Source organism: Vanessa atalanta, chromosome 18, assembly GCF_905147765.1.
Source record: "Vanessa atalanta chromosome 18, ilVanAtal1.2, whole genome shotgun sequence".
NCBI lineage: Eukaryota > Metazoa > Arthropoda > Insecta > Lepidoptera > Nymphalidae > Vanessa > Vanessa atalanta.
Window position 1 is genome coordinate 1,362,404 of NC_061888.1, and position 18,961 is coordinate 1,381,364.

The 18,961-nt window shown below is 32.4% G+C and overlaps 2 protein-coding genes across 4 annotated transcripts in view; both read left to right on the forward strand.

Moving 5' to 3' along the window:
• The first annotated feature begins 135 nt into the window (after positions 1–135).
• LOC125070767 (26S proteasome regulatory subunit 6A-B) lies at positions 136–3,000 on the forward strand. Its single transcript, XM_047680723.1, has 5 exons — positions 136–799; positions 884–1,079; positions 1,456–1,652; positions 1,974–2,104; positions 2,733–3,000. The coding sequence occupies exons 1-5, from the start codon at positions 245–247 to the stop codon at positions 2,938–2,940; spliced, it is 1,287 nt and encodes a 428-aa protein (XP_047536679.1). The 5' UTR covers positions 136–244; the 3' UTR covers positions 2,941–3,000.
• Positions 3,001–3,916: 916 nt separating this feature from the next.
• LOC125070916 (tubulin polyglutamylase TTLL5) overlaps positions 3,917–18,961 on the forward strand; it is a 30,164-nt gene continuing 15,119 nt past the window's right edge. For 2 of the 3 annotated variants that reach the window (XM_047680931.1, XM_047680932.1), the window contains exon 1: positions 8,213–8,351. In XM_047680931.1, the coding sequence (XP_047536887.1) occupies positions 8,335–8,351 (17 nt within the window). In that variant the 5' untranslated portion in view covers positions 8,213–8,334. Of the gene's footprint in view, positions 4,080–8,212; positions 8,352–18,961 lie in introns of those variants that run through there. The other variant, XM_047680934.1, reaches the window with a different exon arrangement.

Here is an 18,961-nt window from a genome sequence, read left to right on the forward strand (position 1 = left end):
ATTGAGGTAAACTATTTAAATAAAAAGTCAATCAATCAAAATTAGGATATTTATAATATATTAACATAATTAAATCCAATGTCCATTTTGCCGCTTGTAAAGCTACGATTAAAAATTTGTATAGTCTGTTAACATGAAACTGCAATGACAATTCATTTTAGATGATGTGATTGTGAATTCGAACAGTTGCTAATTTTGTTATTGTCTAATATTTAGAAAAGGGAATATCACGTAAGAATTAAACATGGCTACAACTTTGGAAGACAAGTCTATCTGGGAAGATGGAGAAGAAGCTTTAAGTGAAGAAGTTCTTCGAATGCCAACAGACGAGATTATCAGTCGAAGCCGATTGTTAGACAACGAAATTAAAATCATGAAAAGTGAAGTAATGAGAATCTCTCACGAACTACAAGCTCAGAACGACAAAATTAAAGAGAACACAGAAAAAATTAAAGTCAATAAAACTCTGCCATATCTTGTTTCAAACGTCATCGAGCTACTTGATGTAGACCCTCAGGAGGAAGAGGAAGATGGTGCTGTGGTGGACTTGGACTCTCAGAGGAAAGGAAAGTGTGCCGTCATCAAGACCTCAACTCGTCAGACATACTTCTTACCGGTCATAGGATTGGTTGATGCTGACAAGTTAAAACCAGGTGACCTAGTCGGAGTTAATAAGGATTCTTATCTGATTCTTGAAACTTTACCTGCTGAATATGATGCGAGAGTGAAGGCTATGGAGGTTGATGAGAGACCTACTGAACAATACTCTGACATTGGTGGACTGGACAAACAAATTCAGGTAAACACAAATCATTCTTCTTATTACATGCAAGGTAAAAACTAAATCTAAAACTATTCTAATAAACTTCAATGAACATTATAGGAACTGATTGAAGCAGTAGTACTGCCAATGACACACAAGGAGAAGTTCGTCAACCTTGGCATTCATCCGCCAAAGGGAGTACTGTTGTATGGACCTCCAGGTACTGGCAAGACCTTATTAGCCAGAGCTTGTGCGGCTCAAACTAAATCTACTTTCCTGAAGCTGGCAGGACCTCAGCTTGTTCAGATGTTCATAGGCAAGTTATGGTATACATTTTTTGGTCATGATTTACACTATTCTTAATTTAAATTGCTCAATAGCTGCCTATTACATTGGTAAATAGAATTTAATAATTTATCACTCGTAAGTTTACAATATCCAGAGGATATATTAAAGGATTAAACAATGCACATACAAAAGATCTCTCACTATGTATTAAGCTGAGGTGTAATATATGCTTTTTGAATAGATATAAGCTAAAATAGTCATTGGACTCTTTACGTAGAACTTAAATAATGCTAAATCTTGATATCATTATTGTTTTAGTGCAGTTAGACACAATATATATCCACAGGCACAGAAAGATATATATTATGTAAACATAATAAATTACTTTAATTTTTATTTAATAGGTGATGGTGCAAAATTGGTACGTGATGCCTTCGCTCTGGCTAAAGAAAAGGCACCTGCGATAATCTTCATTGATGAACTTGATGCTATTGGTACCAAGCGTTTTGATTCTGAGAAGGCCGGTGATCGTGAAGTACAACGTACCATGTTAGAGCTGCTTAACCAACTTGATGGATTTAGTTCTACTGCTGATATTAAGGTACACAATCTTTTATTTTTATACACAATGTATTTCACCTCAATTGGTCTTAAAAACATTAATAATTTATAAAAAAATAAGGACCTCTAGTATTACCAAGGTTTTGTGCAACTGGTTGATTGTGTACCTTGCACACATCAATTATCTGTATAGTTGTTTTCCAATTTGAAGTTTAAGAAAGCCAGTTTAATAACAGCCAAAAGAGACATAACAATTTAGATCCCATGGCTGGAGTTGCATTAGCTTTATAAAGTCTATTATATATCTTTATATAGAGTATGTGAGCTAATTATGTAAATTTTTGTAATTCCATTTTATCAGGTAATCGCAGCCACAAACAGAGTAGACATTTTAGACCCTGCTCTGCTGAGATCTGGTCGTCTGGATAGGAAGATTGAATTCCCTCACCCTAATGAAGAAGCCAGAGCAAGAATCATGCAGATTCACTCAAGGTAATGAATAACTGCTTTAAATTATATATTTCGATTTTATATGAACTTGTCTATCTGAAGCTGCATCTATGTTCAATATTTAGTTAACATTTTTGCAGAAATAAATTTTTAGAATTGGAATCCAGTGTTGCTATATAAAAAAGATGGATATTGAGTTTTCTTTAATCAATTTTTATCACACCTTTGTCGCTCCGCTATAATATTCACAATAAAAGCACTGTACTAATTAAATATATTTATAGTATATAATATAGTAGGAGCTTTATTATCTTGTAGGAAATTTCAATTAAAGTACATAATTCTTCTGTCAAATTAGTATATGCAATTAATTCATACTATTCTTACCTATAAGTAAGTGGCTTTGCATTTTTTGTCTTTAATATGTTTTTTTGTGTGATTGTGAAATCTACAATGATTGGTTAAAATAATAAGGGAAAAAATTAATCTCTCAGTAGCTAACTGAACTTTCTCTGGTTGGTTGGAATTACCATGCCATTGGCATATGAGAGTTTTTAAGCACACTATGATATAATTGTTATAAAGTATAACAATTATAATAACCTATAAACTATTATAAAGAAATAATAAGTTGATTATTCTTTTAACTATTTTTTATAAATTATTACAGAAAAATGAATGTATCCCCGGATGTCAATTTTGAAGAACTCTCCCGTTCTACTGATGATTTCAATGGAGCACAGTGTAAGGCAGTGTGTGTTGAAGCTGGTATGATCGCACTTCGTCGGTCGGCTACCGCCGTTACTCATGAAGACTTCATGGACGCCATATTGGAAGTGCAGGCCAAGAAAAAGGCCAACCTTAGCTACTACGCCTAGTTTAACACCTGCTTTATGTATAAGTTTTTAATAATAAATATATTATATCAATAAAAGGGTTTTTTGTTTATTATTTCTATTAAACAAATACGAAACATATTTTGAGAAAATTTAAGCATTAGTCAAATCTACTTAAAGTAAATTCTACTTAACTACTACTAACTACTAAATTGTAATAACATTTTTTTTGTGTTTAAATGAAGAGTGAGCTGACAAATTTTATTTTTATAAATCGATTTTAATAAATAAATGTTCTATTGAAGTTCATTGTTATAATTTGTTAAAAAAAGATTTGACTAATGTAATGTAAAGTCTTAAAATCTTTTAATGAAGTCCAGAAGCCATTGAATATATTCTAAAGTCAGCAATGGTCACCTGCTTGGTTTATTCTTCTTTCTATAGACTTACATTGCGCTGTTAGAACTTATGGATGAAATTTGAAAAACGCGCCAATACTCTGTCCAAAAAAATGGAATTGTTAGAAAAGGTGAGTCAAATGAAATTATTCTTTTAATACAAAGCCCAATTAATAAATGCATTCTGATAAATTGTGGAATCCTTGTTTTATATAGACATTCTCGGATAAATTATCTCATATGAGATGAGATTATCTATCTTATCTGTATCATCCATATTCCTTTCGTTGGAATTTTATGTACTCTTTCACTTAGGTATTCTTTAAATTTACAATTGGTGTTTACTTGTATTTAATCCTTAAATTGGTCATAGCACAGTTCTTATTTAAGGTCGCTATGTGTAATAGATTTTTAATATAAGGGTGAGTTTAGGAATCTGGAACTCCAGCTCATCATGAGGAATTAATAATTTATAATTTAATGAATTTTAAATAATGATCAATTTGTTCGTATTTTGTTAAAATTTACGTAAATTTATGATATTAATTAAATTTTTTAAAGTAAAAAAAAAAACAACAAAGAAATGAATGCATCCATAAAATCTGTTGACGCGCGTGTGCTAAATTTGAAACATAAAAATATGGATCTTTCAAAATTCTAGTTGATTTATTGAAAATAAACATAAAACAATTTAATTACCATTAGAAATAGAGATGTGAAATTATTTATGAGTTTACAAACTTCGTCCGCAGATCAACGGCGAAGTAATACGGCCATCTGACCGTAAGTAACCTAAATTCTTAATATCGCCGAATGACAGTGATATAAATTGTTTAATATCCAAAATACCGCATAACGATATTGATTTTTGAATGTTTTACAGTATGCAGTGTTCTTTTACTGCTTGATGCTGTATTTTTAGCTTTTGAGATGATTGTTGTTTTTAAAATACGTATTTGATTGTAGTTTGAAATCAGCCAAGACATATTTTCTATTTACTAAAGTTAGTATGTATGAAAAACTTTTTATTTTTATAAGTGATTACTTTTAGGAGTTGCAAAAAATAATTACAAAAGAACTAAAGTATATTTTAGTTGAATATTTATGCTATTTTGTCCTTATTGCCTTCACTAAAGTCCATCATGGAACAAGAAGATGAATTCAAGCCTCAGTTTAAGATATCCTCAGACGAATTACCCAAAATACACAAAAAATGCAACCACAACCGTCCACACACCAGGTTATTAATCTATGCAAGAATATTAGAATATTAATATTTTTATGTATTATAATATTTTATCACCAACTTATGAAGTTGAAAATCCAATTAGATTTTTTGTTATGATTAGCTTTATAAAATAATCTTAAGTATGTATATATAAAAAAAAAAACTTTAATTCCATGGTTACATTTTTTCTAATAATCTGGATTTTAAACTTCTTTATTTATATGTCCACACCACTCTTATATTTTATGAAACAAACTCCATTACGCTTATCACAGAATGCATTAAGCTTTTTAAATTTTAAAGCTACAACTACATTCCAGGCTGATGTCAATGACTAGATGAGCACCTACATTTTGTTAGTATTCTTAACAATAATTCATCATACAAAAGTAGATATCTTTAAACATATAACCATTATCATATTTCAATTTAAGAAAAGAAACTAAAAACAAAATCTATATTTATTTTTACTCTATACTCAAAAATATGTAATTTAGATAAACAATAGTAAATTAGAAAAAATGAACATGCTATATGATTCTCTTTATTTATTATATAATACACAACAATATCACTCCACATAATTGGCTAGAGCAGTCGGTTTGTTATCATGTAATAGTCCACAAAGCTGATTATGCTAAAGACGGACCATTAATTCAATCTACAGCTTAAATGGTGTCATGCAACATATTAAGGACAAACACCTTATAGATTGTGTAACTATAGTTTTTTTTAAATGTTGCATGTAATCAAAATTTACATAGAAGAACCTGTGGCTTGTGCCCAGTGAATAGAAATATGTATCTTGTATATTGTCGTTACGCCTGCAAAAGTTGCTGTGTTTATATGCCGTTATTTCAATTTATGTACCTTCCATTTATGAACGTCACATAGCTCAATTTTAAAACTTTTTAATTACTTAAGTTATCACATAACTGTTTTTACAGTATGTGTGTATTGAAATAATGATTCAAACGGCATAAAAAATTTCAAAATAAGAGAAAAACGCATGGAGACTTTGCAGGCGCAACAACAATATTTGCCCACAAAAATTTAACTCCCTTAATAGCCTTAGTGAGAAGGGAAAACTTGATCAGGAAATTAGTACTCAGTATGCTTGTCCACCAATAATATAACTTCAGCAGAATTCTCGTCATCTACCAGGTCAGATACAGGCCATAATTTATTGTATTGATGTTATGTAATGTTAATGGTTTTAATGTTTATCAAATTTGAGCTCTGTTGCTAATGCATATATGTACATTTTTATGTCATATGTGATCTTCTGGTACAAAGAATAATCTCTTTCAAACTAAGCCAATTACTAAGAGAGAATACAGATTGCTTGGAAAGTTTACCAGTTATAAAGTCAAGAGACTATCTGTGTAATGACATCCATTGTGAATTGCTCGTTCCACAATAAGAATATTATATTCAATACTGGCACAATGAAGACTGACTAACACAACATTGTAAAGGCTGTGGTACCATACATATTATAATAATATTGAAGATAGTCATTTTTTGAATGAGTGTTGCTTTTTTATTACCTATTTTGCATTAGTCTAGTTATTCTGATATAAATTTGGAAAGTAAAATAATTAAATATTCACAGAGTAATATGCTGGTCGCTAATTTACGTTGGATGACCCATTTTCTAGTTTAAGACTATGTTTACTTAAATTTGCTACCTTTCCTTTTTTGCCCTGTTAAAGTATGCCGAGATGGCGCAGTGGTTAGAACGCGTGCATCTTAACCGATGATTTCGGGTTCAAACCCAGGCAGGCACCACTGAATTTTCATGTGCTTAATTTGTGTTTATTGTGTAGCCGCGTGGTGGAATATGCTCCAAACCTTCTTCTCAAAGGGACGCCTTAGCCCAGCAGTGGGAAATTTACAGGCTGCTAATGCTAAAAAATGCCTGTTAAAGTAAGGGTTCAACTATATGATATGATTTAGACAATAATAAACCAATGTTATACACAATCCAGCTAAGCGATCTCTCTGCCCGTATTCTGCTAGTATATCGCGAACCATCCCCTAGTTTTCCATCGTCAGGGGTTGATTCTTATCATGAAATTTACACGGGGTCAACAACGGTCACGTCAATAAACTTAACTGAACTGCAAAGCGCAACTGCTTATATAATATTATGTACTAAAACCTCCGAAACACGCTGCGTCTTCTGGCATAAGTTGCATGTACATTGACAAAGTTTTTTTTTAATTAGGCATTACAAAAACAATCTCTCTTCATGTATTGGTATAGATGTATCTGAAAGTTACACGAAAATGGGCTTATGATGTGATTCGTGAATAAACAAGGCGACGATGTCGAATAATATCCACATAACAAGTTAAATGTTAAATAGTTTTCTTCTCTTTATTACTTTTATGGTGTTTTTTTTTTACAATACTTATATAAAATCTTATTTTATCTATAACCTAATTATTTAAAATATGTATTCAATTATCGTGCTTTACGTGCGCAACGTCAACCAATGGAGTTATACGTATTACGATATAATCAAAATATACTATAATCAAGTAGGCTTTTACCAGCACTTTTGAATCGTCATTTTACAGAACTGTATTAAGTAAAGCTACCACCGGCTCGGAATGTAGATTCTACCGAGAAGAACCGGCTATATACTCAGTAATTTAATTAAAGTTAAGTTAATTAAATGTAAATATCTACATCCTTAGGCTACCCATGTCAAGCAGAGACGTGTATCTTGTCAATATGAATATTAAAAAAATACCAATTAACTTGCTTGTATGAGGAATAATTAGTTTAATAAATGAACGCGTAACTTCATAAGCACATTTTATAGTCGATGAACAGATAGCCAAAATTGTAATTCCCGTTTATACTGTAATTTCACTTGTGGTGAAAGGTTTTATTAAAGGAATTACTCAATTAATTTATAAATACAGCGCGTTTTCGCGTGAATGTATATTATGTAGATTTAATATCAAAGAGATATATTATGAAAATCTGTAGTAAGGTAAAATTTCTTTTTTCGTAATCACTAGTTTTTAATCTTGACATACAAAGATTTGGTCCCTTTGATCTATAGACCAGGATAGTGTTTTTTACATTACAAGAAACATGAGAATGGGTTTGTAACTAAAATTATTGATTTTATCATTATAAACAATAGTGGGAGAAAGAGAGAGATGATAATAATGGACCCGACTTTTTTTTAAATACACCTGTATTATCAAACTGGTTATTACTGGTCCGCGATTTTTAAACCTTCTACTAATATGTACTTTGTATTAAATATTATACATTTGAAAGTTTGTAAGTTTGTTTGTGACTTAATCACGCAAAAACGACTATACGTATATGAAATTAAAATATCTTCTAATCAGACTTAACACATAGGCTACCTAATACCTCCCCATTATCCTACCCCCCTCCCCACAAACGAGCAAAGCCGCGCATGGGAACCAGAACCTTGTAAGTTAAATAAACACTTGTATTTATGTTACATTGTTACATACTTTTTAATTGATGAATGAGCGCACATTGCGTTCGCATAACCATTGGTAATTCATATTATCATAATTTTACAATGTGCGGTTAGTTAGCTGTGTAAATGAACATTCACTTGTTGGCAAACTGGCTGAAATGATTACTGACTAGCTACCGGCTAGCGCAGACCGCATTCAGTCACCTGCCGGCAGCGGCGCGTGACGGTGTTACGGTGTCACGCCGTCGCTAGTGAAACTTACGTGTTCGAAACGTACGCCCCGTTTGTGTACTCGCTCACGTTGTGCACGGTGTTAGTGCGGAAAAGTGAAAATGGGAAAAGTTTTTGCGTAAGTCGGTTGATAGATTTACTTTTTAAATATCGATTGTTTTGTTTTGTTTTTTTTTTTTATTTTATTTTATTTTATTTATTTATTGATTTAAAGTGCAAATTAATTATTTCCAAATTAATAAAAATATTTATGACGTACTATTAAATTAATATATGTAAATAAAAACAAAATTAAATTATTTTATACCGTTTTTAAAAGTTAAGTTTCCAATTAAGTTTTTGTCCGCTAAATACGATGATAGATTGCTTTTTTTTTGTATATTTCATGGATTTTTTTTTGGCATTGTTGTCTGATAGTATTTTTTGTCAACTGTACATGGGTTTGGGTCGAACTTATTGTAAATCGACCTTGGTGTTTCGTCCATCGTTACAAATTGATTTCTATATATACATAATTACCCTATTCTGTAAGCACTGACAGCAATGTACTGACAGCAAACAAATCCTCGACAAACTATTAAAACTATGTTTCAATCTGGATATCAATATATACTATGTATGTCGGTCTGCGAATTAAAAAAACCTGTCTTTGTTCAACATCACAATTTGCCAAAATGACCATTAATTTTTTTTATGTAATATGATAATTTATTAATTTTCAAAACGAGTGATAATTAAATACTAATGTAAGTATTGGAATGATTATACGTGTTATATCGTTTTATGAAATCGGTTGTTGTTGAAATTTTCAGTTACAAATTAATTTTTAAGTACATTTTTATCCTACGTAACATACAAATAACGCAACCGAATCGAGATACATAGCCAGTCGTTCAAAATGAAATTGGTTTTTTTCTTCGTGCATCCCAAACCAGGCAAAGCCGGAAGAAACGGAATTGGTGGCCATTGAAGTTATAGGACCCTCGCGAACCAAATCGTTCCACAAGTGAATGGTTTGAAACGGCATTCTGTCACGAACGTTATTTGGAATTCATCGTGAACTTAATCATATCTTATTAATATGACTCAGTCCCCGAATGAAAGCAAACAACTCTGATTCAACGAATCGTTATTGTGCATCAGTTACCGATCGTTTTGAGCTACGACGATTTGTAATCGGTCCTATAAGTCGCATAAATGAGGTTTTATAACTTACTAGTTGTCGCCTGTGGCTTTGCTCGCGTTTTAGCGGTTAGTCGTCAGGTCGTCAGGGTGTGGAGTTCAAGCCTCCTTCATACCAAATTTCATTAAATTCGGTTCAGGAGTTTGGTCATGAAGACGCAACAGACAGACAGATTTACATCGCATTTATAATATTAGGAAAGATGCCACATTTTTGTACGCCTCGTAGACATTTTCAGCTTCAGTAAGCAAATCTATTTGTTCCTTGAATTTAGGAACCGGACGTTCAATTTGAAGTCGTGACAAATTAATCTCTTAAAACTCGTAACAAGGTTACAAGATAATCCTAACCAAGAGATAAAAATAATTAAATTATTTATAGTAGGTATACTAGCTGAGCATGCGGTCTTACCCGCGCGCTATTTATAAAACTTTACCTGTAGCACATAAACCGCTATGACAAAGTTTACCCCCTCGGGGAGTAAATTAAAGAAAGTATAGGGACTCAAACTATCTCAATACTAAGTTTCACGTAAATCGGTTCAGCGGTTGAAACGTGAAGTAACAGATAGAGTTACTTTCGTATTTATTATATTTGTTCACTTGATGACCTCTACATCAGTTAGCTCTGATTGTATCTAATTTTGCTTTTCTATGCCTAAAGATGTATCAGATACCAAGATGTAGTAACAACATCCAGTCTAAAAAAGATTTTTAAAAATGTTATGGAGGATGGATCAATTTCGGAGAAAATCAAAACATTAATTAAAAAAATCTTTAAAAAAATTGGATGGATTGGATTTTTGGATTGATTGGATTGGATTTTTTTGGTGTACTTGTATTCTCCAAATGGGTCGCCAAACACGCCCACTTGGTTTGTCAGACCGTCTACCAAACACACCTGTATTGTATCAGTAGGGAAAATTAATATACAGGTCTGTGTGTAATAATAACGTAGCCATCAAACGAAATATGGATCAGGTACTGGCTATCCTAGCTAGGTTAATTTAAAAACCTGTGGTAAAAATAATCAGTCCTCTCCTTGCCGTTTTTCTTAGTAGAAATTTTACAACAAACCCGTGGTGCTTTTTAATTATGTTTATATTTAATTAAAAAATCAAAAATCATTAAATAATATTTTGTATTTGGAAAGTTTTAAGCCTTAAATTAATATGTTATAAATATATACCCAATGCTACGGTTTCGTAAGTGTTGAACATTGTTCAAATTTAAATATTATTGTAGACCAATAATATTTTTCCCAATATTTTGAAGAGTCAATGTTGCCGGAAATAAAATTAAAAATCTCGTTCCTTGCAAAGTACGTTTAAACGATTACGATAATGTTTCGTGCAATGATTACATAAATAAGTTATCGGTTGTAAATCGTGTGTACTGTCGTGACGAAATTGTACTTTGAAGACATTACATTTAGAAAAAAATAATCGTGCGGATGAAATAAATTAAATCAAATATTGTTTATACAAGTAGATTATAAAGAGCAGTTTTGATTCGTCGTTAGAGAATAAATTAAAAAGTTAAGCAAGTAATTCTTTAGATACTCCATGAAATGCATACAGGACTACGTGCTTAGTTCATTGAATTTAATATTTTTCGATATAACATCACACTATATATGGAATACTAGTTGTCGTCCGCGACTACGTGCGAGTTTTAGGTGTTGGTCCAAATAAAGTAAGCCTATGTCCTTCAGTGTAATTCAAGCGTGCTTTTTTTTACTAAATATCATCTAAAGGTTCATTGGTTTGCCCTTTAATTGTGCTTTAATTAACAAATTGTACGATTTCAGAAGCTAACAATGTGTTAGATGAATGGTGAATGAATTATATATTTACACGTTGTATGAGTGAGATTATTCAACCAAGATTAAAAAATGAATCATTCAATACAATCCCATGATTCCGTTGTTTGTATTCCGTACAGTGCGTGATTGTACAGCTTGTAATACCTTGTACGGTCGCTAAGCAGACTTGCACTATTATCGGAACTTGCATTCAGTGTGAATTTGGCACGCCACTATCGCCTCAGGACTCGTACACGAGAGGGGCGGGCGCGGGTAGCAGTAAATCATGAGTGGTCGCGTGTAAATAAAACTAAAATCCCCTGAATTAGTAGTAAATATATTTATTTATTTTAATATATGATATGAGTGCGTCTGTCTGTATATTCTTTTAAAGTATGTTAGGTATATACTTTTGGTTATGTATATTATGTATTTGTGTGTAACCCAAGGAAACCTGTACATAATAACAATAGTTAATTCATTTACAGTTCACATAAATCTAGAAAAAATAAATTTCATGCCTGAGCGGGAACACTACTTAACAAATATAGATCAAACAAATAATTAAAGATGCAGCGCGCTTCGGTGAATATTTATATAAGAATAGTTGTCGCCCGCGGCTTTGTTCGTATTTTAGAGGTTGGTCGTTAGGTGTTAGCCATAACAAAGTATCCTTTGCTTTCCCTTGGAGTTTAAGCCTGCTTCATACCACACAGTAGTTTGACCGTCAAAGAGCAACATACAGTTACTAGACTGTCCGCCCGTCTTTGTCTGGATGAAATATGAAATTCATTTTTATCTAAATTATTCATACTTACTATAAACATTGTGACATTTATATACGGAAAATAAAATGAATTTATTTATTGGAAAAATTATGGAAATAATAAGATTTGGCAATCGGATAATAAAATTTACATAACGAATTATTTATAAAGGTTTTACAATTTAACTCCAAAGGCGAAGGTTATTTTGTCACAAATTGTATTCTCACAATAAACCTTTCGTAGTAAGCTCATTAATATGTCCGCAGCGGGTGAGGGTCGGACCCTATACACGTGGCGATATGTCTAATCAATACTATGACACGCATGTCGTCTGGGATACCACACCGTTAGCTCGCTCTGAAGTCAGCAGATTCAATATATAGATGTAACAAAAACTTTATAATAGTAACGATCTCTAGATGTTAACAGTCTGGTTGAGGCCTCCCTTTTTAAGGAGATTTGTAGCTTATTTCCTTTTTTATGTCATATATTTAGGGGGACTGGCAAATTGAGAACTTTATAGTAAGTCACTGCCAAGAAATTGGTACTTTAAGAAATATCAATCATTCCTTATACCAATAGGACACTAACCTTGGTAACTAAGATGTTGTGATGATGGTCACTTATACGTGTAGTTACACTGGCTCTCTCACTCTAGAAACTGGAACACAACAATGCTATAAGTATTGCTGTTTGTCGGTAGAATATAATATGATGAGTGGGTGGTACGCAGTACCCAGACGGTGTTTCATAGAGCGTTATTATGTGCAGTAATTGGAATCTAAATAAATATATAGGAAGTAAAGATCTTGGAAAATATTCTGTATTTTTTCACCATTAATTTGATCTGTATATTCAATCAATTGAATCGTTTCTTCACTGCACAAAATAATATAAAATTTTATCAATAATATACCGGCTTCATATAATACTCACAGAAAATGAATGATAAATAAAACTCACGATAAATCATTCTGTATATTTTATTAAAATATACGAAACCAATTCAGTAAATAAGTATCCGAATCGGTTCATAGACGACAGGAGGTATTCTGCAGTTGAAACATATATATAAAGAAAACAACAGATTTAAAACGTCCTTATTTCGAAGTCGTTTAATAAATAATCACTTTGTAATCTATTATATTAATACGACATATAAAATAATTCCTGGGTGTTTACTTTCGACTTCAAAAAATAAATCTAGTCTAGTGTATAGAGTGCTCAATTTTAATAATAAGTTTATATGTCATGTCAATTTCAAGTTTTTATTCGTCGACTTCTATTAATAACTATGATGTATGTCGCTCACAGCTATCGTGCTTTCGTGCAATTCTACATATTATGTCCCGAGTGTAAGCTTACGAGGTAACACAGAAATAACTTGTGACTTTGTTTCGTGTAATTTGCATTCGACCGGAAACCAAACGCAAACCTGTCATGTTACACTCTTGCATATGTGTACTCACTCGTTTCCGTCCGCGGTTTCGCCCACGTGTGAGGGTGCATTATTCCATGATAAAAATACCCTATGTGCTATTCTAGACTATATTCTGTCTTTATGTCAAATTTCATTCAAATCCATTCACTCGTTCGTGATTGAGTAACGAACACCCATCTATCCAACTTTCCAATTTATAATATTGTAAGATTCATCATCATTCATTACAAAGAACTGTTATAAAAAGGAGTGTAATGTTTTCAGGATTCTCGTATGTAAGTATCTATTCATTATATACAGCATATAAATGCCTAAACAGATCTTGATGTATGGTTCATAAAGGAAGCGATAGTATATTAATGTTTTTTTATAGTCGTAACTGAGGAATAAAGTAGATTTCTACCATTGAAAACATTTTTTAAATTGGGTCATTAGTTGCGGATATTATTCCACTACAGACAAACAAACAAATTTTACCTCTTTATCATATGGGTGATGTAAATAAATCTGGTTATAAACTATTCTTGTCTATATATGATCTGTTCATCATCATTCAGAAAATCAGGATATAAGTTCTCTTGGCACGGTGGCAAATAACGGAGTGTCAGAATTTACGTGGGTACGCTTATCGCCCAGTAGCCCATTTGTCCGTCTGATAATGCCTTAGATAAAAAAATGCTTAAACAAACATTATTTATTATCTGTATGCTTCTACACACTCATTTCTATCGCTTTTTTTAAATGTAATTAGTAGGTTGACGAAAAAATGGGCAACCTGATGGTAATTAGTCATCAACGCCCATATAAATTGTAAATTGGCGCTGTTAGTAATATTAACCATTCCTTACATTGCCAATGCGCCAACAACCTCGGGCACTCCTTGTTATGTCTCTTGTACCTGTAATTACACTGACTTACTCACCCCTTAAATCAGAACATAACAATACTAAGTATTACTGTTTGGCGGTAGAATCTGATAAGTGGGTGGTACCTACCCAGACGGGCTTGCACAAAGCCCTACCAACAAGAAATGATTATTTTATTTCTCTTGTAATTAAAATGAAGCGTATGTTCTAAAACAGGTACGGTTTATTAGTACCTAATCGTCAAGATTCTATAGGATGATAATTGGGCAAATTCTTGTATTTCAATCCAGGATAACAGGAACTCCATTCTTAAAAGCTCGCCACCAGAACTAGGTAGTTATCTCCAGTGTATTAGTAAATAGAACATCAACAAAATGTCAGGTCATTAAATGAATCTTAAATAACCCATCGCTATTTGTAATCTATATCCAGTAACAATAGTACTCATTCGGATAATTGAAAATAATAAATCCATTGTTTTGATATAGAGGCATTCAGGATTGCCGTTTTTAAATTTCCATTCATTAAATCGGCTCAATGATAGTTACCAGAAAAACATTACAAAAGTATTCATTAAAATATATAAAAATGTTGACAGTTGTTACTTTTTACGTTTAATTAAAAAATAATCAAAAGCATAAGTGCGTATGTGGATGGATGCGTGTGTGTGTTTCCACATACATGTGCACTTTGACCTACGCAGTTGCTTAGTATCACTTAAATTGTATGCCGTAACTGAAATCAGTCAGGAAGACATACAAATTCTAAAAGAATATTTATATTAAGTTCTCTTTTCATAGCAAATCCTATATCTCTTTATAATCTCTTATTAATAGCAATAAATAGAGTAAGTACGAGATGAAAGATTTCAATTCCAACCATAGCCGAAAAAGCTCTAATTTGGAGGCTACATAGTTTATGAACGCATCCTAAGTCAAGTTATTACCTATTTTAAAAAAATAGTATCGACAAATATCGAAATAATCTTTGGAAAATACATAAAATGCTCACAATTAAGTTTGTATTAAAAACTATAAACAGGAAAAGTATCTAAGTTAAACGAAGATAATCGTTTAATCTAATTAAGGTATTTCTTTTGCTGCCTTTTACACTTATGCTGATCGTCCCACGCACTCTTAGATATCTCGAAAGCACGAATGTCACTCAACACTAATGTACGCCGATAATTCAAAGTGAAGGTCCGCGCATTCGTGTGTGAATATATCTATAAAGTCAGGTGTTCATGTGTGTCAACTATAATACAAAAATTTGTTACGAAAAGTAAGTTTAATTTCGAAATCTACCCACATTATGGTCGAAGTTCGACCAACTTTTGACATCCTCCCACGACGTATTTGGTTTTACGAGTGTTCGTGTCGAATATCAAAAAGTTTCTTGTCGATTTATGACGTGAATTGTGTCATCGAGCAGTAAAGTTATACAATCGAAGCGTTTATTATTTTATATTTATATATATTTGATATTAAAACGAGTTCGTTTTCTTGCCATATTTTGCACACGATAAACAACGCACACACGAAGAAATTACTACCAATAATCGCCTTAACAAAATGCTAAGCCATCTAGCATAGGAAGACTACACCAATCGATAAAGATAACGATAAACAAACCTTCGATTTACATACTCCGTTGCTCATAGTTCTGCTATATAATGCACTACAAGCAGTTCTTGGTCAATATCTTTCGCAAACGCAAGTCCATACATTGGTTTTACTTCGAAAGTTCTAATAGGAACTTCGCCGCCATTCGTAACACCATTTTTTCGTGACCAATGATATCGCGTCAGTTCATTGTCAAATTTGTTTATTTTACTTTTATTCCTCTTGTGATTGAAGTAGGCTTTACGTAAGCTCGCTAGGTATCATGCTTAGTGGATTCATAAACTTTGCTTTGCATTAATCTACGGATATAAATGGCAATTTCCTCAAGCTATTCGTGAGTCACATCAGGAAACAGCAATTTGTAAGTTGATAGATATCAACTTACAGCCGTAACGAATATAATATGTGTCTAGATAATTAATATCTTGCAATCAAATAAATATTTTGATGATATATTTTTAAGGTATAGCAGGTAAAGTCGCGAGAGATATTAATATAACGAAATGAATAGTTAATAAGCTACGACAAACAATTCATTTTATTGTGAAAAACATGCCCAAGTGTGTGTTATATATCATGCTAATATTTATTTATAGATTTACCAACAAGAGTTACAATACGTAAATATACATTTAGTAGGACTTGAGCTTTATCCACTGTTACGACTTGCATTATTGCTTAAAATGTTGAATGAAAATGTTTTAGAAATTCATCGAAAAAAATATTTCTCTTTTTCACGTTATTGTTGATAATTTTATATTTGTAAGAATATTTCCATTGAATTATTGAAATTGTAGGCTGAATGGTGAATTGGTACTTGATGGTAAGTGGTCACCACCATATAGACATTAGAAATGTTAACTATTTCTTAGATCGCCAATAGGGAAGATTGTATGTCCCTTGTGCATTTATTGGCAATGAATTAGATGAGAACTGAGCCATCTCTTCTAATTCATTTTGTATCAGATTTATGAAATGCTAATATGAGTATATTCCACCACGCTTCTCCAATGCGGGTTGGCGGAATACACATGTGGCAGAATCTCGTTGAAATTAGACACATGCAGGTTTCCTCACGATGTTTTCCTTCACCGCCGAGCACGAGATGAATTATAAACGCAAATTAAGCACATGAAAATTCAGTGGTGCCTGCCTGGGTTTGAACCCGAAATCATCGGTTAAGATGCACGCGTTCTAACCACTGGGCCATGCTAATGACAGACTTACGATTATTTAAATGTTGTAATTGATTAATAATTTTATTATCGCATATCCGGCGTCTTTTGCGGCGATTTTTGAATTTATTCTTACAGAATAGATCGATATCTCAAACTGCCAAGAGATTAACACTTTTTCCTTATGTGAAGATCACTCTTCTGTGAGTAAAAATACTTCGTTCCATAATGTATGAATCACATATTAAACTAAATTTTTAAATTTATGTACTACTAAAGTGGTTCTGTTAATTGCTCCGACGAACATAACAAACAACATAAATAATGAAGGCGAAGAACGAATGTTGCCATATTCGTGTTTTAACCTTATTGATAACGAAAGCAGGTTAGTTTAATATTGAACACATGGTCAGTTTCGTAAATAAACTCGTGAGCGCCGAATGTGGCACACGCTTTTAGCGGATTATCGCGATCGAAAAGAAATAATGAGTTAACGGGAAACGATTTAACGAGACATGTTCGCGATTTGTATTAATTTAATTCGATAGAATGTTTGCAAAATTGAAATGAGGATAAAATTTTGACCTCCATTGCATACAGCAAGATTTTACAAGATAATGTATATGGTGTCACAGTAAAAGTAACGAAAACGAACGACATATATATTGTAATGCAATAAAAATATATTAATCTGTATGTGTACTAAAATTTATTTGGACTTTCGACATTTGAAATGATAACGCGCCATGGAAATGACAAGATCGCCTTCAGGCTGTTTCAAATAAAAAAAAAATAGACGAAACGACTCATCTCGTCAAATTTATTTTCCGTGTCCCTAGTCTGATACATATATTCCCTTCCTTTTCAAATATCAATAAGTTAAATGTGTATTTATTAAGTGAACAATATGAACTTAGTAATCAGTAAAAACTCTGTTTAAAATATCCACTGATAGGCAACAAATCTATAAATGGATAAATTTAGTCATTGGGGCTCAATGCCAAGATTACTAAAGCTTAGTGCTCGATACAAGATCTTACCATTAATTTGCCGAAATCCCGAAATTGACTGACTCTATCTGTAGTGTTTATCTTTATCTAAATGGTTCTTTTTTAACATCTGGATATAATTTTCGATTATAACAAAATTAGGTTATTCGATATAGTCTAAATATAGGATATTAAAAGTAGGGTGCATTATATGTAGATCGTAAACGTGTTAGTCATTGGCCAAATGTGTGTCGATGATCTTGTTCAATTGGGCGGGACCGATACATATGCTGCGCGGGAACCTCACATCCCCTGTGATGTATTTGCTAAGAAGCGTCACAGGTCCATTCGGCAGAACGCCTCGCCCCGCACTGATTTATTAAACGACAGGGGGATATCAAGATTTGGGTATTATCTTAAAAGGATTTTGCCAAATCTAAGCCGAAGGTTCCCTTAGTATTCTGTTACTGAATATGACAATGTAAATAAAAAAATCTTCTGATAGATAACATACGAAAACAAAACGTATAATAACTCATTTAGAGGTTACTTTGCATATTTATTTCTATTACTTTTAATTGCCTTAATTATTTGAAGGAAGAAGTTAACGTATAATCTTAATATTGCCGAGAAAAGAGGGATCAATGTAATTCAAATGAATTCATGACACGTTTATCCTCGTACACCTTAAATATAACAGAAATCTTCTATGTATATAAAAGCGAAATACCACTCACTGATTCATCACAAAATCTCAGAACTCCTTATAGAACGTAGACATCCGATTTTACGAAACTCCTCTTCTAAGAAGGTAAAACGAGGGTTGGAAGTTTGGGTTTAAATTTCGCGTGGGTAAAGCCGCAGGTTCAGCTAGTATCCTAT